Source organism: Myxine glutinosa, chromosome 1 (assembly GCF_964187855.1).
Source record: "Myxine glutinosa chromosome 1, kmMyxGlut1.1, whole genome shotgun sequence".
In the NCBI taxonomy this organism is placed as follows: Eukaryota; Metazoa; Chordata; class Myxini; order Myxiniformes; family Myxinidae; genus Myxine; species Myxine glutinosa.
In genome coordinates, this window is record NC_136261.1 from 276,822,713 (window position 1) to 276,849,752 (window position 27,040).

Below are 27,040 nucleotides of genomic sequence, written 5' to 3' on the forward strand. Positions count from 1 at the left end.
ATCTCAATTTCATCCATTTTTAATTGAGGCTTTAACACAACAAAATGTGAAACGAGTAGTGCTACATTCAAAATACACCGCCTCATGCCAAATAAATAAATAAAATATCCACCAGCGCGCGATATCGCCGGGGCGCCTCCAGTGTTCGGCGATACCGCCATGTGGCGCATGGAGACAGAATTTGGAGGGAGCAATATGTACAATAATTATTTTGTTTAAAAAACCCCCCAAAAAACCACAATAATTATTGTACATATTGCTCCCTCCAAATTCCGTCTCCATGTGTAATTTATTGATTGATTAATTGCCTAATTATAATTGATTGATTGATTAATTGCATAATTAAAATAAATAATAATTGTAAAATAATTAATGTATCAATTGGCTAATAGCACACCTAAACCACCACCGTTTCATATGAATATATAACTTTTTGAAAATTAATTGATAAATTAATAAACAAGTACAGATACATTCAAAGTACACCGCCCCATGCCAAATAATTGAATATGCTGCAGCGCGGCATTGCCGGGGCGCCTCCGGCGCCCGGCAATACCGCAGTGCAGCTCATTGAGGCTGCATTGGGAGTGAAAGGTGTACACTAATTGATTGATTAATTGTATAATTAAAATCAATAAAAGATTATCACAAAATATTTTCATAATCAATTGGCTAATCGCATAACTAAACCACTAGTGCTTCATCCGAAGATGTATCTTTTAGAAATTTAATTAAATAAGTCATTTATAAAAAATTAAATAATTAATTGATTACTCAATAAATAATTAATCGATTAATCAATAAATACTTAATAGATGAAATGATTAATCAATAAATCAAAAATATCCTTGATAGCCACATCACTTGGTCACTCATGTCCAAATATTAGCTTCCCAGCTCAAAAGGTGCCTGAGATATTGGCCAAATGAGAAAGAAAATAAATAAATGATTAATAATGAAAATAAATAAATAATAATCATAAAAAAATTAAATTATTAATCAATTTGGTCAGAGAACACATAAAATACCACTATTTCATCAGAATCTGTAACTTTAAAAAAAAAAATTTTTTTGTCATTAATCGAATAATTAAATAATTAATCGATTAATTGATTAATTAATAAATCAAAAATATCCTTTGCAGCCAAATCACCTGGTCATTGGCATGTCCAAATATCAGCTTCCTAACTCAAAAGGTGCCTGAGTTAATAATGGTCAGAAGAGAAATGAAATTTAATTAATTAAATAAGTACTTAATTAAACGCTAATAATTAAATAACTCCTCAATTAATTGATTATTCAAAAAACAAAAAATACCGTATTTGACAAAGGACTTGCTCACTACTGTGCCGAAATTTCAGCTTCCTAGCTCAAAGGATGGCTGAGATATCGTCCGGACAACCAAGAAAACAAACAAACAAGAAACCAGAGTGAAAACTGAGTACTCTCTTTCAGCGTGCGTCACTGCCGAGCCCCCTTCGGTGCCCAGCAATGACGATTTGCAATGCCTGGAGATGGCATAGGAAAGGAGCGGTGTACAATAAAAGATATCCTTTATAGCCAAATCACTGGTCACTGTCCTGCCCAAATATCAGCTTCCTAGCTCAAAAGGTGCCTGAGATATTGCCCAGGTGAGAAAGGAAATAAAAGTGATTAATAATTAAAATAAATAAACAATAACGTATAATAATAAATTTCTTAATAAAGTGGCTAATAGTATACCTGAACCACCACCATTTCATCCAAATATGAAACTTTTTGAAAATGAATTAATTGGGCAATTAATCGAATAATTAAATAATTAATCCATTAATCTATTAATCAATAAATCAAAAATATCCTTTACAGCCAAATCATTTGGCCACTGTCATGTCCAAATATTTAGTATTTAGTCAAATATTTAGTATGAGATATTGCCCAGATGAGAGAGAAAATAAAAAAGTACTCGATAAATTGATTCGAATTAAATAATCAATTGATTGATTCATGAAAAAATAAAAATACCGTTTATGCCAAAGCACGTGCTCACTATTGTGCCTAAATTTCAGCTTCCTCGCTCAAAGGATGGCTGAGATATCGCCCGGACAAACAAATAAACAAGAAAATGTCGTGCATAGCATGATACTTGCGAAATCCCTAAAATAAGTTGGTGGCCGATGATGACCCTAAAAAATAATTGGTGGTTGAATTCAGTGACATGGTATGCAAATCCTCTTAAAATTTCAAGTCAATCGGATGAAAATTGAGGATTTTAGGAATTTGGCCAATGTTGACCTTTTGGCCTATCTTGACCTCAAAAATACTTGGTGGGTGAATTCAGTGACCACATATGCGAATCCTCTTAAACATTTCAAGTCAATCAGATGAAAATTGAGGATTAAAAAAATTTGACAAAGTTGGTGACCTTTGGCCTATGTTGAGCTATTGACCTTTTGACCGCAAAAACAATAGGCTTCTTGCTTATGACCAACTCTACCATTTTGTGGAGTTTTGTGAAGATCGTTTGAAAATTGTGACCTGTAGGCGACTGAAACTGACAGACAAAGACAGAATAATGCACAAGACCAACCAATATATTTGAAAAATATTAGATTTTCGCAAGTAATAAACAACCAAACGAACAAGAAAACAAAAACAAATGGAGTGAAAACCGATTACTGTACTTTCTTTCGGGGCACGTCATCCATGCCCCCATTTGGTGCCCAGTTGTGATGTCATACAGCTCCTGGAGATGGAAACGGATATAAGTGGTGTATAACAAGTCGAGGGGTTTGAATACTTTCTGATAGCACTGCATATATGTATTGTATTGTCAAGTCCGCGGCCGATGAAAACCAGCCTTGGATGGATAGCCAGTCGGTCTTTACCCCGAGGCGAATTCCCAAAATTTGCAGGCAGTTCGTCGTGTGCGGGCGAAGGAACCAGGGTGCTTACATGCATGGAGCTCACGGGGCTTATATCCGAAACCACGAACACAGAAACACGACACAACAAATGAAATGTACAATAATGGATTTAATGAAATTAATGTTCGGAATAAAATGAATGTTGAGATAAAATCAAATAGTTGCTCCTTTGAGGTACCCTCCACGCTGACACAAAAGCACAAAGGGAATGATAAAATAAAATAAAATGATGTTCTTTTTATATTGGCCGGCACTCAGCTTGCGTCTCAAAATGCGTCTGGGAGCTTGATGGTTGCGGCAAGCCGTGCAGCCGATCGCACGGGAAACGCTCCAAAAAATGGTGCCGAAAACGGCCAGGCGTGAGCAACCAGCCAGCCGGCCCCTCCTCGCCTCCACCACCAAGCGAGACGTGGCTCTCTTCCCGCGAAAAGTACCGCAGTCAAATGACTCTCCCTCCTTCGACTATTCCAAAGCTCCCCTCCAAAAGCGCACAAACTCCAGCCGTAGCCGAGAGCCAGAGAGAAAAGGCGACCGCCTCCACTGAAAGCCAGAGAGAGAGAGAGAGAGAGAGAGAGAGAGACAGACAGACAGAGAGACAGACAGAGAGACAGACAGACAGAGAGACAGACAGACAGAGAGACAGACAGACAGAGAGACAGACAGAGAGACAGAGAGACAGACAGACAGACAGAGAGACAGACAGACAGAGACAGACAGTAAGAGAGACAGACAGACAGAGAGACAGACAGACAGAGAGACAGACAGACAGAGAGACAGACAGACAGAGAGACAGACAGACAGAGAGACAGACAGACAGAGAGACAGACAGACAGAGAGACAGACAGACAGAGAGACAGACAGACAGAGAGACAGACAGACAGAGAGACAGACAGACAGAGAGACAGACAGAGAGACAGACAGACAGAGAGACAGACAGACAGAGAGACAGACAGACAGAGAGACAGACAGACAGACAGAGAGACAGACAGAGAGACAGACAGTGAGAGAGACAGAGAGAGACAGAGAGACAGAGACAGAGACATTCTTCCTCTTCCATTCTCCCTCCTCCATTCTCAAAGTCTCTCTGACGTCACCCCGACCAATCGTGCACTTCGGGGGCAGGGCCTCACGGCCCTCTTGACCACCCACCGAATCTCCACCTCTCCTGGGCGGGGCCTTTTTCCGTAGTCGGTTGATGGGGAGGGGTTAATGGTCTATTACGATTTCCTGGAGGCGGGGTTCAGCCCGTTCGGGAATGTTCGGGTTTCTGTTGGATGCCGGTAGTTGTGGTTTGATGGAGCGCTCGTTGTTGTTATTATTGTTGTTGTAATTCTAAAGATGTGGGTTTTCATGGCTGGCTTGTTATAATTGTAAGAACATAGGGGAAATCACAGGAGGCAATCACATACTGGGGAGATTAATATTAAACCCTAGAGCGAATTAGCATGTCTTCACCCACCCTCCACCCACCCCCCCCATCCCCTGCCCCGCATACGTCGTGATTGGCTCTTACTCGTCCACGGTCCATGCTACCCTTGCACAGTCCTATCTCCACTATGGTATGTCATCACTAGACTATGGATTTTTATGTTAAGAAAATAGGCCTTTTATGTTTTGAAAAGCGGAATTTTTTTTTTTTTATGTGAAAAAATCCCGAAATATTTTTTCCCCCCGTTTTATTCATTTTTTATTATTACCAAGTTTTTCAGAAATCAGTCAAAAAAAGAACAAAAAATGGTAAGCTTTTTCCTGCACAACATTAAGCACTCTGGGCTAGTAAACAGGTAAAAAAATGACGTTCAGGTACCTTTATTGCAACCGCATTGTTTGATAAGTAGAGGACTCGAAGAAATTGACAAGACCCTTTTAGGAACGGTTAAAGTAGGTGTTTGAAATCATTATCTTGGTAATGTTCTCCTTGGTGAGGCGGTGTCGGCGGTTGGTGAGGACGTTTCTGTAGACGGAGAAGGACCTTTCCACGTCGACGCTGACGATGGGGCAGTACCTCAAGAGGGGGATGTCAGCAAGCTTGACTCCAGCCGGCACACCAACCTCAGATCCGTGCTGATCTCCATCCAGGATCAAAGCCACTGTCCTCAGCACACCAATGTCGGGATTGCGCTGCAGCACCGCCTTGAACTTGGTGAGCAGGATCTCCTTACGGCAGCCTCGGATCTTTTCGAGCTCCTCCTTGGCCTGATCAAGGAGCTGGAAGGCCTTGGCCAGCTCCATGCCGGCCTCCTCCAGCTGCTTAAGGATCTTCGGGATGAACGACACGTGGGCATTTAAGAAGACCAAACTGAGCTTGATGTCCACCTTTCCGAACAGGTCCTTGGCACTCTGGATTGCCATCGCGTCGTCATCGTTCAGCTGGTCCACAATGTCCTTGACGGCCTCGAAGTGCTCGGCGTAAAACACCGCGGCGTCGATCCACGTCCCCCACCGAGTCAGAATGGGCTCCGGGGGGAGAGAAAGATTGGGCTGCTGCTCCTTCCAAAAGACAACACGCGACGGGGCTTTGACGAACACCTTCTTCGTCGTGGCAATCAGGTCGTTGACGTCCTTGAACATTTCTCGGACTGTCTCGCAGACACGGTGGAGCGCGTGGGCAACGCAAGTCACATGCAGCAAGTCCAGGAAGAGTTCCTTCAGGGCATGGCCAGCCTTGATCATATAGGCCGCGGCGTCGCTGACGAGGACCTTGAGGCACTCCGGCTTGAAATCAGGCCAAAGATAGCGCAGCGTGTCATTGACTGCATGCACGATCTCCCCGGAGTTGGTCTTCTCCAGAAACATGCACTGGACGAGGTGGGGACGAAAGTACCCCTCCTTGGACAAGCGTCCCGCGATGATGTTGGCCACATATCGACCTGCCGAATCGGTCGTCTCGTCGACGGACAGCCAGATGGGCTGCTGTCCGAGGTCGGCACGGATCCCCGCCAAGGCCTCGTCGTAGCACTTGTCGAGGTAGTGCTTTCGAATCCAGCTTTCATCGGGGATCTGGAGAGTGATGTGCTTCTCCAGGAACGACCGGAGGGCAGGGTTTTCCAATTTCGACCATGGGATGCCAGCGGCCAGCATGGCCTGGCACAGCTCCTGAGCCACGACGTCGCACTTGTGCCTCTTTCCGCCACCAAAGTCCTCCATGGTGGCTTGCGTGACCGTCTTCTTCTTCAAGGCCAGGTTGCTCTTGTGGCGGTCTCCTCGGACATGTTGGGCCAGCTCAGACTTCTGCTTCGCCCGGAAAGTCTTTTCACAAGCTCGACAGAAAGCCGTGTCACTCGACACGTACTTGGTGGCCCCATCGCCGCCAGCGTTGAATTCCTTCAGCCACTTGTCACGAAGAGCAGCACTCATCTTGATAGGAGACTTGTTCACACTTTGTGTACACTCTCTCACTGTAGTACACCGCCTCACTGCTGTACACACTGGGGACGCAACGCACGCAAGTGGACGCAACGTTTTGTTTTTGAGATCGATCGCAGTTAAAAATTTCGATCGCAGTTAAAAATTTCGATCGCAGTTACAAATTTCGATCGCAGTTTAAAATTTCGAAAAATTCCCTAATTTTTTTTAGCGTTGCCAGACATTTTCGACCAAAAAGGGCATTTTATTTTATTTTTCCCGAAAAAGGGCGAAATTCTTTTTTTCTCCGAAAATAGCAAAATAATTTTTTTGCGCGCAAAAAAGCCGTTTTATGTGAAAAAATATTTTTTATTTTTTCACATAAAAATCCGATGTGCAGTCATCACCTACCCCTACAAACGTAACAGTATATAAATATATATGTTGTTTATTTATTTCACTGTCTGATGAAGGTAAGATGAGCAGACTTACCAGAGTTTTGCGGTTGGTGGATTCTTCCCTTTTCCTCCAGGCCTTCTGATCCTTCATCTCCCAGTCAGGATTGTGCTCGAGTTTTTAGGATTGGTCGATTTAATAATACTAGGGCATGCCCGTACTATATATATGCCCGTACTATATATCTATCTAAAATTATATCCCCCCCCTCTATTTACATGAAATGGTTTGGTCCATTCGCAACGCCAAAGCGAACGGCGAACGGCTTGCGAGTACAGTGACAATCCCCCCCCTCTATTTACATGAAATGGTTTCGTCCATTCGCAACGACCACAGAACCCCCCCCTCTATTTACATGGAATGGTTTGGTCCATTCGCAACGCCGGCACACGCGATCGTTCGCTGCTCTCTGATTGGTTGAATCGTTTTTTGGACATAGCTCGGTAAGTAATTGTCCGATTAATATGAAACCTTGAAAAGGCACATCCTCGGGTCCCCAGCAATATACCTGGCAAGTTAAAAGTATATCGGACCCGTGGTTGTCGAGAAACAGCGGTCACAGACAAACAAACGTACAGACGTACAGACGTACAGACAGAGATTACTGGAATTATAGATAGATTACAAGGCTTTTTGCCCCCTCCACCTCTTCCCTGCCAATTCCCAATTCCAAAGCAGATTCATTCTCCACCTGGACTTACCAACATTAGAGATTCTGATTTGTTTTGTTGTGATCAATCTACATGCCCGTTATTGCTGTTCAAGCTAGTCCACTTTACTTGCTGTTGCAGAATGATGTTTATCAAAACTGCTACCCTATTTCATAACAATTTGCTCATTTATTTTCCCAATGATGTGGTTTGGAAGGAAATAACTTGTTTGTTATGGCAGGATGGAGGACACACTGCACAAGTAAACTGTGTCAGGTGGCATCAAGAAGCTGGTTCACTCTTCAGTTGTTCTGCAGACAAGTTCATCGTGGAATGGAATGTTATCGATGCTGTGGTAAAAAGGTTAGTGTTGAATTTTGTCGAGTATTATCTTTGTGACCATGCATATGACAACCTCCTATTTGTAGCGTATGGTTTGGTTTGTGGACCTCTTTTGTTGTGAAATGGTATCTATTAATGCTGTTGCTATTTATTTATTTATTACCCCATATGCGTAGCACGAAGTGGAGTTAAGCAATTGGTTCACTCTGCTGTCTGTAAGTCTTTGATCGAAGAACGACTTGATTTCAATTTAATTCTATATTTTGAACACTACAATATGGATCGGAACATGAACCTGCAGCTTCGCAGCTCTAAATTTGGCAAATTGTATGGGGTCTCGTCCAGAGCACGGTAAAGCAATTGCTTCAGTCTGTTTGTCTGTTTGACAGTAAAACAAAATTGAAAATCTTTCCAAACAGCAAACCTACTCTTTTTAGGGACCTCATAAAGGACACAAATAACTAATTTAACGTCCTAAATAAGGCGGTGTAAAAGAAAAAGTGAATCGGTGGTGCTAAACTTCTGATTCAATGGTTGCTTCTTTTATTTTTATTTTTATTTTTTCTACAGCCTTTTAAAACTTTTCTTTTATTTCCATTGAATTGTATATTTGAACACTGTAAATTGTAGAACACAAATCGCCGTGTTTGCACTTCCAAAAACATTTCGGCTTAACAGTACTTGGGCAAAAGGTTTACACCGTCTCGATCAAATTTGCAAAGCGCTTAAAGGACGGAGTAACAGCGAGATTCCGACAAAAATGGTGGCAACGGGCAATGCAACGACAGCACTAACTTCGTCCAAAAAAAAAAAAATCGTCTCTCTCAAATATCCTTCTAAAATTGTCAGTTTCTCCGAGAAGAGCTTGCATAAGGTTTGTGATGGGGCAAATTCATGGATTTTTTTTTTTTTTTGCACGCAGAATCAAGGCTTGTGGAAGAGCTAACCCATTGAACATGAAAACTTGCACACACACAAAACATACAATGAAGGGAGCGGGAGACAAGAGGGGGAGGGAGAGGGAAGCACACACGCACAACAAGAGTAGACAACAAGGACGTCGGAAGATCTGTGGAAGGGAAGGGCACACGGTATAAAGCAAATTAACACTACTAGGAATTTCAGGAAAGAAGTTGGGGATTGAAAGAGGTGGATTTGGGGTGTTTTAACGGGGGTAGAAAAGATCCAGGTTTTGGATGGGGGAAGACGAGAGATGGTGGTGAACAGCTGTTTTAAAGACCTGGATGGAGGAGAGGGAATGAAGAGAGTGTGGGTGTTTGTTCCAGAGGTGGGAGAAAAGAGGAATCAAAGAGTGAAGGTGAGCAGAGAGTCTTGTTTTTGGCAGTTTCACCAGAAGAGGGTTGCTGGCAGATCTTGAGAGAGAGTGAGAGAGAGAGAGAGAGAGAGAGAGAGAGAGAGAGAGAGAGAGACACAGAGAGAGACACAGAGAGAGACACAGAGAGAGACACAGAGAGAGACACAGAGAGAGACACAGAGAGAGACACAGAGAGAGACACAGAGAGAGACACAGAGAGAGACACAGAGAGAGACACAGAGAGAGACACAGAGAGAGACACAGAGAGAGACACAGAGAGAGACACAGAGAGAGACACAGAGAGAGACACAGAGAGAGACACAGAGAGAGACACAGAGAGAGACACAGAGAGAGACACAGAGAGAGACACAGAGAGAGACACAGAGAGAGACACAGAGAGAGACACAGAGAGAGACACAGAGAGAGACACAGAGAGAGACACAGAGAGAGACACAGAGAGAGACACAGAGAAAGAGAAAGAGAAAGAGAAAGAGAAAGAAAGAAGAAAGAAAAAAGTCATCCATCGTGGGAGAGTCCAATGATTCTGAAAGCTTTGGTTTCAACCGCTTGAAGTCGAGCTAGGTGTGAAGCAGGAGCACCAGCCCAGAGGGGAGAGCTGTATTCCATTGAGCTGTGGATGAAAGCTTTGTATGTGGTGAGCAGCTCAGAAGTGCCCAGAAAGGACTTCGCACGATGGAGAATTTTTATTGGCGAATCTGATAAAAATGATATGTAAATATATAATATGAAAAATAGAAATCGGCGAAAAAAAAAATATATATATAATAATATGAAATCAGTGAATTCCCGTCGGCGACTGGCTTTGGAGGCCAGCTTGGTGATGTGGTTTCCCAGGAAAGATCATGGCAGGATAGTGAGACCCAAAAGCTTAAGTGACAGAACTTCTTCAAGAGGATTGTTCAGAAAGTAGCCGGGAGGGTTGTCCAGACGGTCTTTCCAGAGAGACAAAATGGGAGTGTGAGATTTGTCAGGATTGAATGACATGTTCCACTTGTCTGACCAGTTTGCGATATTGACCAGGTCTGCAGAGAGTGAAGAGGCTGCTGCCTGCCGATCTGAGGGTTGAGATATGCATTGGCAGAGAATGGAGTCGTCAGCAAAAAGATAGAGAGGATTTTCCAGAGTCAGAGAGATCATTGATGAAGACCAGAATAAGCACAGGGCCCAGAACACTGCCTTGAGGAACTCCAGCCTGAATAGGAAGGGGAGATTAGAGAATTCCATTCAGGGCCACACGTTGACCGACCGGTGAGGAAGTCCGCAAGCCATGCGTGGATGTTTCCATGGATACCATAAGAGGAGAGTTTGGTGAGCAGTGCCAGACCGTATCGAAGGCACGTGATATGTCAAGGGAGACGGCTCTGATTTCCTGTTTGGCATTGAGGACCTCCATTCATTGTTGAGACAGCAGAAGCAGCATGTCCAGAGTAGAATGACCTGGTCTGAATCCAAATTGATGATCCGTGATCAAGTCATTGGAGAAGAGGAAGGATTTGATGTCAGAAGCGATGATTGATTCCATACCTTGCTGATTATTGGGAGCAGACTGATTGGTCTGTCGTTGCAAGGATCTGTTTTAGCATCTTTTTTGTGTAAAGCGGTAATGTTGGCTAATTTCCAAGCAGATGGCAGATGACCTTCAGCAAAAAGAGAGGGTGAAGAGAACAGAGAGAGGGTGTGAAAGAGTGGCAGAGCAGGATTTTAGGACCTGTGGGCTGATGCCGTCTGGTCCAGTTGCAGAATCAGAGTCGAGGATTGACAGAAACTTCTCCACCTTGTCAGGAGAGAAGGACACAGAGTCCAGGAAAAGCTGGGTATGACTGGGTATGGTGGGTACAGAGAGGGATGGGTTTGGGACACAAGATTTAGAGGCAAACACAGAATTGAGGCATTCAGCTTTTTCATGTGCGGAGTCAGCTGTGTAGCCGTTTGAGGTAAGGGAGGCGATGGAACGGGACCATATGTCCGATTGAGACAAAACTTTCAGGGTAGGAGTGGCACCCATGCAGAATGTTTTTGTGATAATTGTGACATCATAGGTCACTTGGTATGGCAGCCATCTTGGATTATAAGCAAAGAATTAAAAAATTATTTCTCGGAAACTGCTGAATGAAAAAATTTGAAACTTGGCACATTGTCATGTACTCCCAATGGGGAACAAAAGCATGATAATGATATCATTGGTGAAGTGGTATACCAGCCAAAAATCTTTTAATCGAAATCCTTATCCTAAAAATCTGAAATTGCATGCACATGATCTATGACCCATTTCTATTGAAATATTAAATTTATGACATCATAAGTCACATGGTTTGGCAGCCATATTGCATTGAAGGGAAATATTAAATAATTATATCTGAAACCGCCCACCCTATTGATGCGAAATTTTACAAATATCTTCCAACAGCATTGTTGCATATAGTCTGAAAATTGTCATCGGTCATGTGGTTTGGCAGCCATCTTGGATAGAAAAACGAACCGTATCTGATCAATGTGAAACTTCACAAACGTGATCCCATACCCATACATATGCAGTGATTGCATCCACTCGTTGTGGGACTATGCGGAGGAATATTAGCGACACTGTCGCATTGTTCTAGTTTTTGTATACATATTTGATCTCAGCTCTTGGAGGAGTCAGCAAGAGGTCCTACAACAAATTTTACTTCATGGCCGAGCTGAAATTGCAAAAAGATACATCTGTTTGGAACTTCGTACTTTTCTGGATGTCATTTTTTATAATCTCCATTTTGTCACTCGGTTCACTTTTCCTTGTTTTGTTTTAATCCGATATAGTATAATGCTGTATATGTTGGCTGGGTTTGTTGAAAATAATTATTGCTCCGTTTGGTAGTTCACCCTTCTTGAACACTGTTGTTTTTGTTTGTTTTACAGTAAGTGGAAAGGCGATAAAAGCAGCGTAACAGCTCTGTGTATAAGTCCCGATGGGCAATTCTTGCTCTCTGCTGGACGTTCTATAAAAGTATGGGACATTGCAAGCAAGTCATTGTTGCAGGTAAGTTGAGTGGTTTGGGAGATGATGAAGGGGGTGTAGAGGGGAGTTATTTTATTTATCTATTTTAATTTTTATTAAATCGACGTACTTAGATGCGTATGTATTGCGGATCTCAAACGTCGGCCTTCCCCTTACCAAGGGGGGATTAATCCCCTTGTCTTTTACGAGCCGACGTGATCCGGAGCTGTTACGTTCCTTCCGGTCAGCGCTGAATAGGTGGTAGGCCGAATTATTCCTATTACCTAATTACCAGCGCCTCCCAGGAAGCAAGGAAATAACCCCGCCCGAACCACGGTTTTAGGTGGAAACGCCGAGCGATAGCGAGCCGTGATCCGGGCTGTTAACAGGTACTAAACCCGATCCGAGCGGTTCCGAATCGTGCCACGTTTACCCAATGGAAGAAATCACTAATACTGTCGGATTAAGAAGAAAGGAAGAACAGATTGGTTTATTAACACTTTGTACAATGAAGAAGAAGCAGCAGAATACACAGTGCACTTTTTTTTTTTTTTTTGTATACAAGATCGAGGCTCGTGAAAGAGCGAACATTAATCACACAGAAAGACAAACCGACACATAAAACATATAACATCGGGAGCGGTAGACAAGATGGGGAGAGAGGGGGAAGGACACAAACACAACATTTGAGAGCAGGGACCGAGAGACATGGAGACATCGAGAGATCTGTGGGAGGGAGAGGGCTTTGGGGGAGGAGGCATGGGAAGGGGGGGGGGGGGGGTGGAGAGGTATAAAACATATGGACACTGCCAGGACTTCCAGGAAAGAAGTTGGAATTTCAAACAAGGTGGATCTGGGGTGAATTAGTGGGGGTAGAAAAGATCAAGGTTTTGGATGGGGGAAGATAAGAGATGGTGGTGAACAGCTGTTTTAAAGACCTGGAGGGAGGAGTGGGATTGAAGGGAGTGTGGGAGTTTGTTCCAGAGGTGGGAGAAAAGAGGAATGAAAGAGTGAAGGTGAGCAGAGAGCTGAGATTTTGGCAGTTTAACCATCAGAGGGTTGCTGGCAGATGTTGTGCGACCTGAAGGACTATTTGGGGGACAGAGCACAGAGAGAGCTGGGGGAGCAAGGCCGGAGAGGAGTTGGTAGAAGACAGAAAGACCACCTACCTGCCTGCGGTGAGTGAGTGAAAGGCTCTCAGAGATAGCTTCATCGCGGGAGATTCCAATGATTCTGAAAGCTTTGGTTTCAACAGCGTGAAGCCGAGCTAGGTGTGAGGCAGGAGCACCGGCCCAGTATTCCATTGGGGAGATTTGGTATTCCATTGAGCTGCGGATGAAAGCCTTGTATGTGGTGAGGAGCTCTGGTGTGCCAAGGAAGGACTTCGCACAGCGGAGGATGCTCAGTCGGCAACTGGCTTTGGAGGCCAGCTTGGAAATGTGCTTTTCCCAAGAAAGATCATGGCAGATAGTGAGACCCAAAAGCTTGAGCGACAGAACTTCTTGGAGAGGATTGTTGAGAAAGTAGATGGGAGGGTTGTCCAGTCGATCTTTTCGGAAAGACATTGTAAGAGTGTGAGATTTGTCAGGACTCCATTTCATTTCCAGTGGATTAAAGTGTGAGATTTAAATACTTTCACCACTTCTGCTGATCAGCGGAGATCTGCCTGTCATTGTCCCTTCAGCCCATGTCCCAAACCTCAGAAACCAATCTCCACGTGGGGCATCAGATGTTTCGTCATCATAAATGGAGTGATTTCCACCCTTTCTTCGATCGGGTTCCCCACCTTGAGTTTTGACGAGAGGGAGTGGGGTCCCACACGGGGTACTTCGGGCTGTACCCTTCCCAAATGTTGTTGTAATTGTCATGGTTCCCTTTTTGAGGCAATGGTTTTTTTTATGGCTGGATGCCCTTCCTGACGCCAACCCTTTTAGTCGCCTCTTACGATGCGCTGGGATACGGTGTACCTATTCTAAACCGGGGTACACACCGGGACTCGTGTACAGACACAGGGAATGATAAAGTAAAGTGTGGTGTGGTGCGTTGACCGGTACTTCCTGGTGTCCTCAAATGGTCATCGGACCCTGATGGTCTTCGACTGGGTCCCAGGACCTGCGCGGGAAAACGCCTGATGGCGTGAAGTCTCACTGCAGCCAGCCGGTCTGGGTCCGCGCAAGGCAGCCGAAATCCCTCCTCCAATGGCCCAGGGAGAGAGAGAACAATGGTGTGACCGCTTGCACCAAAGGATCAGAGAGAGAGAAAACTATGGCGTGCCCGCTTGCGTCAATCCAGCACGAGAGAGAGGGAAATGCGACCGCTCGGCACGAACGCTGGAACCAGAGAGAGAAAATGGCAGGACGTGTCCCTTTTTGCTCTAGCGCTCGAATGTTCCACGATGGCGTCACACTCTAACCAATCCCCACGCCCCGCCACTTCAGTCCATCGCCATGACCAATCGTTCCTTTCTGGGTGGGGCCTCATGGCTTTTCCTGACGCCCATCGAGAACATTCGGGGGCGGTGTTCCCTTGCTGATCGGCAAATGTGATGGGTTTTTGTCGGTCTTGTCAGTGTTGTCATGTGCCTGAGTTTGTTTCCTGACAACCCTCGCCTTATCGCAGGCTGATTTATTATAACCACAAAGGTCAGATCAGAAGAGGTCGGACAGACGGGGGGATTATTCTTGCTCCCTGAGCTACATAGCACAAGAGCCCCCCTCCGTATGGCCACACATCACACTTAATCCAAACACACGGAGCTGACTTATTTACTTAAAGATGTTCTTTCATGACATTCGGAGCATGGTAATCTATACAATCCTATCTCGACTAAGGTATTTCAATACCTATCCCCACAAACGTAACGATATATTGTTATGTCGGTGGGGTAAAGGAATATCTAGAGTCAGGTAGATCTGAATAGGTAACATGCTTCGTCTGTCGCGATAGGGAATCTACCTGTAATAAGTTCTGTGTGTTTAGTCCGGTTTGTCGGCTAAGGAGTATACCTGTGAACATACCAGGATGTTCGTGTGCTAGGTAGTTGTAGGGATTAAAGATAACAGCCCTTGTGTGTAAAACCTTCCCGGTGTGTACCCTGGATTAGAATAGGTACACCGTATCCCTGCGTGTCGTAAGAGGCGACTAAGAGGGTTGGCGTCAGGAAGGGCATCCGGCCATAAAAACATTGCCTCAAAAAAGAGAACCATGACAATTACAACTACATATGGGCAGGGTACAGCCCAAAGTGGAGATCGGTTTCGAAGGTTTTGTAAATGTCAGCTCTTTCACGAGCCTCGATTCAGTATACAAAAAACAAAAACAAAAAAAAATGGAATGTAGGGACAATGACAGGGAGATCAGGAGAAGTGGTGGAAGTATTGATCAGAAGAAGAGTGGACATATGTTGTGTGCAAGAGACGAGATGGAAGGGAAGTGGTGTGAGAATGGTGAAGGGTAGGCAGGGACAGAAATACAAGTTTGTGTGGCAAGGGTGCCCGGAGGGCGTGAATGGTGTTGGTGTCCTGTTTTCTGAGGGGTTTGTAGACAGTGTGGTGAGTGTGACTAGAGTGAGTGATAGGTTGATGATGGTGAAAATGATGATTGGAAAGCTCTTGGTGAACGTCATCTCGGGATATGCTCCGCAGGTTGATCGGAGCGATGGAGAGGACAAGTTCTGGTGTGCGATAGAGAAGCTGATGGAAAACGTGAAAGATGAGGAAGTTGTTGTGGTAGGAGGAGACCTAAATGGACATGTGGGAAGGAGTATGGATGGTTTTGAGGGAGTTCATGGGGGTTACGGATATGTGAGAAATGCAGAAGGTGAAAGGATTTTGGAGTTTGCTGATGGAGCTGATTTGTTGATTTGTAATACTCAGTTCCAGAAAGAGGATAATAAGCTTGTTACATACACGTCAGGTGGGTCGACGACAACCGTTGACGACCTGATGGTGCGTAGGTGAGATAGGGGGCACCTCCGGGACACAAAGGTGATCCCGGGGGTGAGGAGGCTGTTTCACAGCACCACTTGGTTGTCTGCGACTTAAGGGTGAAAGGTGCGAGGAGAGCTCGGGCGGGTGAAGTACCAACCGAGAATGAAGGTGTGGAGGTTGAAAGAGTTGACAGTAAGGGAGGCATTAAAAGAGAGGCTGAGTAGGGTAGCGGATGATGTGGTTGAGCTTGAAAGTGGTTGGATGTAAATGAAAGATAGTCTGTTGGGAGCCGTTGGTGAGGTATGTGGATGGACAAAAGGACCACAGAGGCACTCGGAAACATGGTGGTGGGATGAGGAAGTTGGAAAGAGGATTGACGAGAAGAGGAAGACGTTCAAGGAGTGGCAAAAGGCTAAGGGTACGGGAGCAGAAAAAGCAGAGCATGAAAGTTATAAGGCAGCCAAGAAGGCTGCAAAGAAAGAGGTAGCAAAGGCGCAGGAGGCATGTTGGAAAATGTTTGGAGAAAGCTTGGATTCGGAAGAGGGTCAGAGAGCGGTATTCAGGATTGCAAAGCAGATAGCGAAAGACAGGTGTGATGTGATGGGGGTGAGTTGCTTGAAGGATGAAGTGGGACAAATCGTTTGTTGACCCAGATGGAATTAAAGGAAGATGGAAAAGACATATGGAAATGCTGTTGAATACAGAGAATGAATGGGATGGCAACATGGAGAGTAACCCAGTTTTCGGACCGCCAGAGAAGATAACTGAGAAGAAAGTTGAGGAAGCGACAAAAGCAATGTTGAGTAGAAAAGCGGGAGGGCCGACGGGAGTTGTGGGAGATATGTTGAAGGCAGCAGGAAGCTGGGTTGTGAAGAGAATGACAGAGATCTGTAATCTGGTGGTGAAAGAAGGCCGCATTCCAGTGGATTGGGAACTGAGTACCCTCTTCCCTCGAAACAAGGGGAAAGGTGACCCTCTGGAGTGTGGCTCGTACCGAGCGATAAAGTTATTGGAGCATGGAATGAAGGTATTGGAAAGGGTGTTGGAGAGGAGGATAAGGAAGAAGGTGAAGATCGATGAAATGCAGTTTGGATTTATGCCAGGAAGAGGAACGACAGACGCGCTCTTTATTGTGAGGCAGTTGCAGGAGAAGGACATGGAGAAGAGGAAGAAGTTGTTTCTTGGGGTTGTTGATCTGGAGAAAGCATTCGATAGGGTTCCACGCGAAGTATTGACATGGGCATTGAGGAAGTTAGGAGGGGAGGAATGGTTGATCAGAGTAGTGATGGCAATGTACAAAAGAGCGCGCACAGCTGTAAGGACGAAGGACGGGAACTGGTGAGTTTGAGGTGAAGGTGGGAGTGCATCAGGGGTCGGGTACTAAGTCCACTACTATTTGTAGCTGTGATGGAGGTCCTGGCTCGGAACGTAAAGGAGGGTTTAGCCGTGGCAGTTGTTGTATGCATATGATCTGGTGTTGATTGCAGAAAGTATGGATGGACTGAAGGAGAAGATGAACAAGTGGAAGGAATGTATGGAGACAAAAGGTCTGAAGGTGAATATAGGAAAGACGAAGGTGATGGCAAGTGGTAAAGCATGTGGTGAGGTGGAAAGAACTGGGAAGTGGCCATGTGCTGTGTGCAGGAAGGGTGTCGGAGTGAACTCCATTCAATGTACAATGTGCGCTGAGTGGGTTCATCAAAAATGTAGTGGTCTGACAAACAACAACAACACAACATGCATTTTAAGGCCATTTTCCCTGCTAGAGCGGGGGTTAGCCTTGCGGTCCCCATGACAATCTTCTCCATCTTGCCCTATTTTCTGCATCTCTCCTTGTTAACCCCCTTGCCCGCATTTCTTCTTCCACCATCTTTGGCCAAGTCTTTCTCGGTCTTCCCCGTCCGCTACTTCCTTCTACATTAATTTCCATCACTCTTCTCAACCAGTCACTTTCATCCTTCCTCAACACATGACCAAACCATCTCAACCTGTTCCTCTTCACAACATCAATCACAGGCTCTATTCCCATCATTTCCCTTCCTCTCTCTCAATGATACTCCGCACATCCATCGAACCATTCGCATTTCCACCCTTTCCAACCTTCGTTGCTGCTCGACGTTCATTACCCATGTCTCGCTCCCATAAATCATAACACTTCTCACATACAGCATACACCTTTCCCTTCAGCTTCAATGACACTCCCCTCCTCATCAGCACGCCACTCAGTTCCCGACACTTCTTCCATGCACATCTCACTCTAGCAACCGTTGCCGAGTCTGATCCATCTTCTCCATTCAGCATGTCTCCGAGGTAGCAAAATGTTTTCACACCTTCCAGCTTCACGCCGTCTCCAAGATCCAACTCAACATTTCCTCCTCCTGCAGCTCCCTCTGTGCACACCTTACATTTGAATGTAGCTGCCACACTGGTTAATGACCCTCTCAGACCACTACATTTTTGATAAACCCACTCAGCGCACATTGTACATTGAATGGAGTTCACTCCGACACCCTTCCTGCACATAGCACAGGGCCACTTCCCAGTTCTTTCCACCTCACCACATGCTTTACCACTTGCCATCACCTTCGTCTTTCCGATATTCACCTTCAGACCTTTTGTCTCCATACATTCCTTCCACTTGTTCATCTTTTCCTTCAGTCCATCCATACTTTCCGCAATCAACACCAGATCATCTGCATACAACAACTCCCACGGTAAACCCTCCTTTACGTTCTGAGCCAGCAGCACCATCACAGCTACAAATAGTAGTGGACTTAGTACCGACCCCTGATGCACTCCCACCTTCACCTCAAACTCACCACTGTTCCCGTCCTTCGTCCTTACAGCTGTGCACGCTCTTTTGTACATTGCCATCACTACTCTGATCAACCATTCCTCCACTCCTAACTTCCTCATTGCCCTTGTCAATACTTTGCGTGGAACCCTATCAAATGCTTTCTCCAGATCAACAAACCCAAGAAACAACTTCTTCCTCTTCTCCATGTACTTCTCCTGCAACTGCCTCACAATAAAAAGCGCGTCTGTCATTCCTCTTCCTGGCATAAATCCAAACTGCATTTCGTCGATCTTCACTTTCTTCCTTATCCTCCTCTCCAACACCCTTTCCAATACCTTCAGTCCATGCTCCAATAACTTTATCGCTCGGTACGAGCCACACTCTAGACTCTAGAGGGTCACCTTTCCCCTTGTATAGAGGGACGAGGGTACTCAGTTCCCAATCCACTGCAATGCGGCCTTCTTTCACTGCCAGATTACAGATCTCTGTCATTCTCTTCACACCCCAACTTCCTGCTGCCTTCAACATATCTCCCACAACTCCCGTCGGCCCTCCCGCTTTTCTACTCTTCATTGCTTTTATCGCTTCCTCAACTTCCTTCTCAGTTATCTTCTCTGCCGGTCCTAAAACTGGGTTACTCTCTATATTGCCATCCCATTCATTCTCTGTATTCAACAGCATTTCCATATATCTTTTCCATCTTCCTTTAATTCCATCTGGGTCCACAACGATTTGTCCCACTTCATCCTTCAAGCAACTCACCCCCATCACATCACACCTCTCTTTCGCCATCTGCTTTGCCATCCTGAATACTGCTCTCTGACCCTCTTCCGAATCCAAGCGTTCTCCGAACATTTTCCTACATGCCTCCTGCGCCTTTGCTACCTCTTTCTTTGCAGCCTTCTTGGCTGCCTTATAACTTTCATCCTCTGCTGTTTCTGCTCCCGTACCCTTCGTCTTCTGCCACTACTTGAACTTCTTTCTCTTCTCGTCAATCCTCTTTCCAACTTCGTCATCCCACCACCATGTTTCCGAGTGCCTCGGTGGTCCTTTTGTCCATCCACATACCTCACCAACGGCTCCCAACAGACTCGCTTTCATTGACATCCAACCACTTTCAAGCTCAACCACACATCATCCTCTACCCTACTCAGCCTCTCTTTTAATGCCTCCCTTACTGTCAGCTCTTTCAACCTTCACACCTTCATTCTCGGTTGGTACTTCACCCGCCGAGCTCTCCTCGCACCTTTCACCCTTAAGTCGCAGACAACCAAGTGGTGCTGTGAAACAGCCTCCTCCCCCAGGATCACCTTTGTGTCCCGGAGGTGCCCCCTATCTCGCCTACGCACCATCAGGTAGTCAACGGTTGTCGTCGACCCACCTGAAGTGTATGTAACAAGCTTATTATCCTCTTTCTGGAACTGAGTATTACAAATCAACAAATCAGCTCCATCAGCAATCTCCAAAATCCTTTCACCTTCTCCATTTCTCACACCATATCCGTAACCCCCATGAACTCCCTCAAAACCATCCATACTCCTTCCCTCATGTCCATTTAGGTCTCCTCCTACCACAACAACTTCCTCATCTTTCACGTTTTCCATCAGCTTCTCTATCGCACACCAGAACTTGCCCTTCTCTTCATCGCTCCGAGTGGTCTGAGAGGGTCATTAACCAGTGTGGCAGCTACATTCAAATGTAAGGTGTGCACAGAGGGAGCTGCAGATGGAGGAAATGTTGAGTTGGATCTTGGAGACGGCGTGAAACTGGAAGGTGTGAAAACATTTTGCTACCTCGGAGACATGCTGAATGGAGAAGGTGGATCAGACTCGGGAACGGTTGCAAGAGTGCGATGTACATGGAAGAAGTTTCGGGAACTGAGTGGCGTGCTGATGAGGAGGGGAGTGTCATTGAAGCTGAAGGGAAAGGTGTATGCTGCATGTGTGAGAAGTGTTATGATTTATGGGAGCGAGACATGGGTAATGAACATAGAGCAGCAACAAAGGCTGGAAAGGGTGGAAATGCGAATGGTTCGGTGGATGTGCGGAGTATCATTGAGAGAGAGGAAGACAAATGATGAATTGCGAAAGATGATGGGAATCGAGCCTGTGATTGATGCTGTGACGAGGAACAGGTTGAGATGGTTTGGTCATGTGTTGAGGAAGGATGAAAGTGACTGGTTGAGAAGAGTGATGGAAATGAATGTAGAAGGAAGTCGAGGATGGGGAAGACCGAGAAAGACTTGGCTAAAGATGGTGGAAGAAGAAATGCGGGCAAGGGGGTTAACAAGGAGAGATGCAGAAAATAGGGCAAAATGGAGAAGATTGTCATGGGGACCGCAAGGCTAAGTCCCGCTCTAGCAGGGAAAATGGCCTTAAAATGCATGTTGTTGTTGTGTGTCAAACCTGGTGATCAAACCTTTGTCCCTTATGGCAACGCACACCTGTAGACACATAGATAGGCCCTTTATTGCACACAGTAATTCAATTCCTTTCCCTGACAAGGACTTCGGAAGAAAACGGGCAGGGGGCCAGTTCGAGGCACCGCCGCATCGGCCGCAGCCGTCTCCACCTTCAGCTGGCCTGGAACGGCCTCGTGGCAAGGCCGGGGGCCACGCGAGGGAGGACGGTTGGCTGGGCAGGGAGGGGGTCGAGCAGTACCGGTGTGGGAAGCACTCGACCAAACGGAGGGTGCGCCGAGACAGAGGTCACAGGCCAGGCCATAAAAGGGGGCGCTGCATGACATTCGCGCGCTTGGCTCGGAGCAGCAGCTCTCTTGGGTTTTCATAGCATGCAGTCGCAATTGCTCTCCTTTGGCCCTCTCTTCCCTTTGGCCGTTCTTCTTCGCTGGTCTATTGGCGCTGTATGAGATCTGTTGGTCCCTGCGCTTCTCTTCATCGGGCTGACGGTTCGCTCATGGTGCTTGGAGCTGTGCTCGGTGCTTCTGGAGCTTAGAGTGGTGAACGGGACCTCGTGTGCAAACGGCGAGGGCGTTGGCTCGGGCCTAGCGAAGCGTGCGAGGCGGACGGAGAGTTCCTCCACGCCGGAGTTTGGAGTGCTACACTGCAACCGACGGACAGATAAGATCGCACACCACATCACCATTACACGACGTTTCTTTTGTTCATTCATCCCTGTGTCCTGTTGTTGAGTCTGGTGTGTGGGATCCCAATTTAGGAATTAGATTTATCGTCGCGTTTCCCTGTCCCGATCCTTATTGCAAATACACCCTTGTATTATTTTCCATTCCCTGCAAATCTTGTGCCCGTTTGAATTCGTTCCCCTTCCATAGTTAAGCGCTCCCGCTTCTTCCTCTTCCCTTCCTCTCTTCCCGCGTTTGATAGCACAATCCGTGTTTGGTCATCGCCTCCAGTAAATCCGTTCTGGTCCATCCCCGGTCCCTGGTCTTAACCGAAGGGTCCGCGCGACAATATTAAGGTGTCTGTATCTACATACAAACAGTTCTACTTGTTTATCTTGAATGCATTTATATTGATATTCTGCAAAAATTGACATGGTGAGCCTTTCCCTGTACTTGTTAAACTTGCTGTGTATGTTGTCTGCCTAGATTTTGGCACCTGTTTGTCAACGCTTTCCAAGTGACTAACAAACAGCACAACCTTATCCATCTTGTTACTACCGCTTATGTTGACAGGCCCTTATCCTCTTGTGTGAAATTTGCGTCATTGAATAATAAATGAATGAATGAGTGAGTGAGTAATTAACTCGGTCACTTTGGCACTTGTGTTTTGAGTGATTACATGCGAATGCATGTCACCTCGGGAGTTTGGGGGGAGGGGGGAAACAAGGGAACTCATTGCCCTGGGGTGTGTGGAGTGTTACAAACTGTGGAAGGACAATCGAGTTGGATCGTGACATACTTGAGCCTGTAAAGGCAGTGTCAGAGGAGGCTGATGGACAATATCGCCCCCATGAAGCAGGAGACCTCGTATATCTCGGTTGAGGTGTGCGTTTGTGTGCATAGGTACATGCAGAAAACATTAGCAGCTTGCCTTAGCTGAGCAGTGAGTGCGTTGAGTCCGAAGTTGGTGCTGCAAGCAGGTTGGAAATGAGTTCAGTTCGTCTCGATTGGCTTTGGCTTTGGCTTGATCAGAGTTTGGATGGAGTGCATAAGTGCCTCGGTGACAGTTGTGCGTGGAGTGCGGAGTCCAGCGTGTTGGACCAGGAGCTCGCAGTAAACTGGATGCACTGGTGCTGATGCAAATAAAACTACAGCAAGCCAGCATCAGTGGTGTGCGAGCTGCCCCAGGATGAACACACAGGGCAACGTGCGGGCATGCGTGTGTCACTTTTTCAATTGGGCATAAGGAGCTATGGTAAAGTTTCTTGTATTCCTATTTACAGCCATTGCAATCACCATGGATACATCTAAAGTTGCTATTAATGGTATGGTTCTCTTTTCTTGGCCATACGAGGCTTAAATTTATCTTATTAGTCCTCTACTGGTGTATACCGAAGGGGACTATAGGTTTGCACTCACTCAGTCAGTCTGTCTGTCTGTCTGTCTCACGCAAAGAACAGTTTTCCGGACTTTTTTTTCTAAACTCATAATGCTAATGATTTCAAACTTGGTACATGGTTTCCTCATGATAAGTTACAGATCAAGTTCGAACTTCATGACGTTTCGATCATTTTTGACAAAGTTAAGGCACTTTGAATATGAATGAATGAATGATCGTTTTAAGGCCATTTTCCCTGCTAGAGCAGGGGTTAGCCTTGCGGGCCCCATGACAATCATGGTTCCCTGCTTGAGGCGATGTTTTTATGGCCGTATGCCCTTCCTGACACCAACCCTTGGTCACGCTCTTACGATGCGCAGGGATACGGTCTACCTATTCTAAACTGGGGTACACACCATGATCATTCATCCCAGCAAGCTGGTACTCAATTTGCCGACCTCGGAAGGATGACAGGCTGAGTCAACCCCCCTGGCGTTAATTCAGCGATCGATCGGGATTCGAACCCAGGATCCTCGGATCCCAAGCCGGCACCCTAACCGCGAAGCCAACACCAGACTTTGGTAATTTCCCCAACAGTTTTCCGGACGGCAGACTGCCGGTAGGGGACATGTATTGCAGCGCAATACTCAGAATGCTTGTTCTGTATCAAAGGACCAAACAAACTGTCTTGTTATATCATGACCTCATGAGCAAAGGGAACATTTTGCCTCCACATTTCATATTTTATGAGCAGGTGTTTCCTCAGTGCCTTAAAATATTAGTCCCAATACATTTAAATGTTGGACTGTAACATTTCAGGAAGCCATCATTCCTGCTGGATTACTTTCAATACAACAACAACAACAACAACAACAACAACATGCATTTTAAGGCCATTTTCCCTGCCAGAGCGGGGGTTAGCCTTGCGGTCCCCATGACGATCTTCTCCATTTTGCCCTATTTTCTGCATCTCTCCTTGTTAACCCACTTGCCCGCATTTCTTCTTCCACCATCTTTAGCCAAGTCTTTCTCGGTCTTCCCCGTCCTCTACTTCCTTCTACATTCATTTCCATCACTCTTCTCAACCAGTCACTTTCATCCTTCCTCAACACAAGACCAAACCATCTCAACCTGTTCCTCTTCACAGCATCAATCACAGGCTCGATTCCCATCATCTTTCGCAATTCATCATTTGTCTTCCTCTCTCTCAACGATACTCTGCACATCCACCGAACCATTCGCATTTCCACCCTTTCCAGCCTTCGTTGCTGCTCTACGTTCATTACCCATGTCTCGCTCCCGTAAATCGTAACACTTCTCACACATGCAGCATACACCTTTCCCTTCAGCTTCAACGACACTCCCCTCCTCATCAGCACGCCACTCGGTTCCCGAAACTTCTTCCATGCACATCTCACTCTTGCAACCATTGCCGAGTCTGATCCACCTTCTCCTTCAGCATGTCTCCGATGTAGCAAAATGTTTTCACACCTTCCAGGTTCACGCCGTCTCCAAGATCCAACTCAACATTTCCTCCATCTGCAGCTCCTTCTGTGCACACCTTACATTTGAATGTAGCTGCGACACTGGTTAATGACCCTCTCAGACCACGACATTTTTGATGAACGCACTCAGCGCACATTGTACATTGAATGGAGTTCACTCCGACACCATTCCTGCACACAGCACATGGCCACTTCCCAGTTCTTTCCACCTCACCACATGCTTCACCACTTGCCATCACCTTCGTCTTTCCTATATTCACCTTCAGACCTTTTGTCTCCATACATTCCTTCCACTTGTTCATCTTTTCCTTCAGTCCATCCATACTTTCCGCAATCAACACCAGATCATCTGCATACAACAACTCCCACGGTAAACCCTTCTTTACGTTCTGAGCCAGCACCTCCATCACAGCTACAAATAGTAGTGGACTTAGTACCGACCCCTGATGCACTCCCACCTTCACCTCAAACTCACCACTGTTCCCGTCCTTCGTCCTTACAGCTGTGCGCGCTCTTTTGTACATTGCCATCACTACTCTGATCAACCATTCCTCCACTCCTAACTTCCTCAATGCCCATGTCAATACTTCACGTGGAACCCTGTCGAATGCTTTCTCCAGATCAACAAACCCAAGAAACAACCTCTTCCTCTTCTCCATGTACAGTGTGGCCCCGTTATAACGCGATCGTTGAGGTCCATAAAATGTCATCGCGAAAAAAGTGGGTCGCGCTAAATCGGGGTTCAAGAAAATCAGCGTTCAAACTGACCCAATGTTGACCTAACATCCTAAAACATCCGAAAACCACAAATAAAAACATTCAAGAATATTAGCAATCATCATTTACAGTTTATTTCTTAAAAAAGTGATCGAGCGTTCCTTGCTTGAATGTAGCATGTCGCTGGCTGCGAGCGAAATATAGAATCCTTCTGAATTGGAGGATTTTTATGTGGTCCACCTCCTGGGTCTCCAGCCAACAGAGGCTAGCCCCGAGGTGTTCTATGGCTTCAGACACTTTTGGGGGTGGGGCTGGAGGCTCTTCATTACCATCTTTTTGTGGCTCGAGAACCGGTACACTTGCCTCCGCTGGTGCTATAGTTACGTTACTGCCAATCTTGGCGTCCGTCAGGTCCTCATATGTTGGGCATTCGTCGTCGGCAGAGTGCCACTGGTGTAGCTCTTCTTTGCTCCATTCAGACATTGGAAGGCCTTCTGAGTGAGCTTGAACAAACCACTCGTACAGGGAGTCACCGAGGCTGACATCTTTGGCTGTCTTCAGGCGTTTGGCTTTTCGTGCTGCTTCTTCTTCAACTTTGCAAAGTGACGCACTTAACTTTTCTTCTCGATTTCCAGCCACGAAGTGTTGATTCCGGTATCCCGAGGTCTCGTGCAACTTGAGTTTGACTTTTCGTCTTGATCGTGCGTGAAGCTTATCTTTCACAGAAAAATATTTTCTTTTTCTAGCAATTTGTTCCATTTCCAGAAGAAGTTCCGGAAAGAGCAAAAAAAAAAAAAGGTCCAATGAATCATCGCGTTATATCCGAATTCACTTAAATCGGGGCGCGTAAAATCGGGGTTTCACTATACTTCTCCTGCAACTGCCTCACAATAAAGAGCGCCTCTGTCGTTCCCCTTCCTGGCATAAATCCAAACTGCATTTCGTCGATCTTCACCTTCTTCCTTATCCTCCTCTCCAACACCCTTCCCAATACCTTCATTCCATGCTCCAATAACTTTATCGCTCGGTACGAGCCACACTCCAGAGGGTCACCTTTCCCCTTGTATAGAGGGACAAGGGTACTCAGTTCCCAAGCCACTGGAATGCGGCCTTCTTTCACCACCAGATTACAGATCTCTGTCATTCTCTTCACACCCCAACTTCCTGCTGCCTTCAACATATCTCCCACAACTCCCGTCGGCCCTCCCGCTTTTCTACTCTTCATTGCTTTTATCACTTCCTCAACTTCCTTCTCAGTTATCTTCTCTGCCGGTCCTAAAACTGGGTTACTCTCTATGTTGCCATCCCATTCATTCTCTGCATTCAACAGCATTTCCACGTATCTTTTCCATCTTCCATTAATTCCATCTGGGTCCACAACGATTTGTCCCACTTCATCCTTCAAGCAACTCACCCACATCACATCACACCTCTCTTTCGCTATCTGCTTTGCAATCCTGAATACCGCTCCCTGACCCTCTTCCGAATCCAAGCTTTCTCCGAACATTTTCCTACATGCCTCCTGCGCCTTTGCTACCTCTTTCTTTGCAGCCTTCTTGGCTGCCTTATAACTTTCATGCTCTGCTTTTTCTGCTCCCGTACCCTTCGCCTTCTGCCACTCCTT

General features: G+C 45.9%; 1 protein-coding gene across 2 annotated transcripts in view; it reads left to right on the forward strand.

Moving 5' to 3' along the window:
• The window catches only part of WDR43 (WD repeat domain 43), a 118,459-nt gene that overhangs the window by 13,649 nt on the left and 77,770 nt on the right, over positions 1-27,040 (forward strand). Inside the window, exons 3-4 of one of the 2 annotated variants that reach the window (XM_068132612.2) lie at positions 7,599-7,720; positions 11,931-12,051. The exons of the other annotated variant lie outside the window; for it this stretch is intronic. Coding sequence (XP_067988713.2) covers positions 7,599-7,720; positions 11,931-12,051 — 243 coding nt within the window. The remainder of the gene's footprint in view (positions 1-7,598; positions 7,721-11,930; positions 12,052-27,040) is intronic. 2 annotated transcript variants of the gene reach the window in all.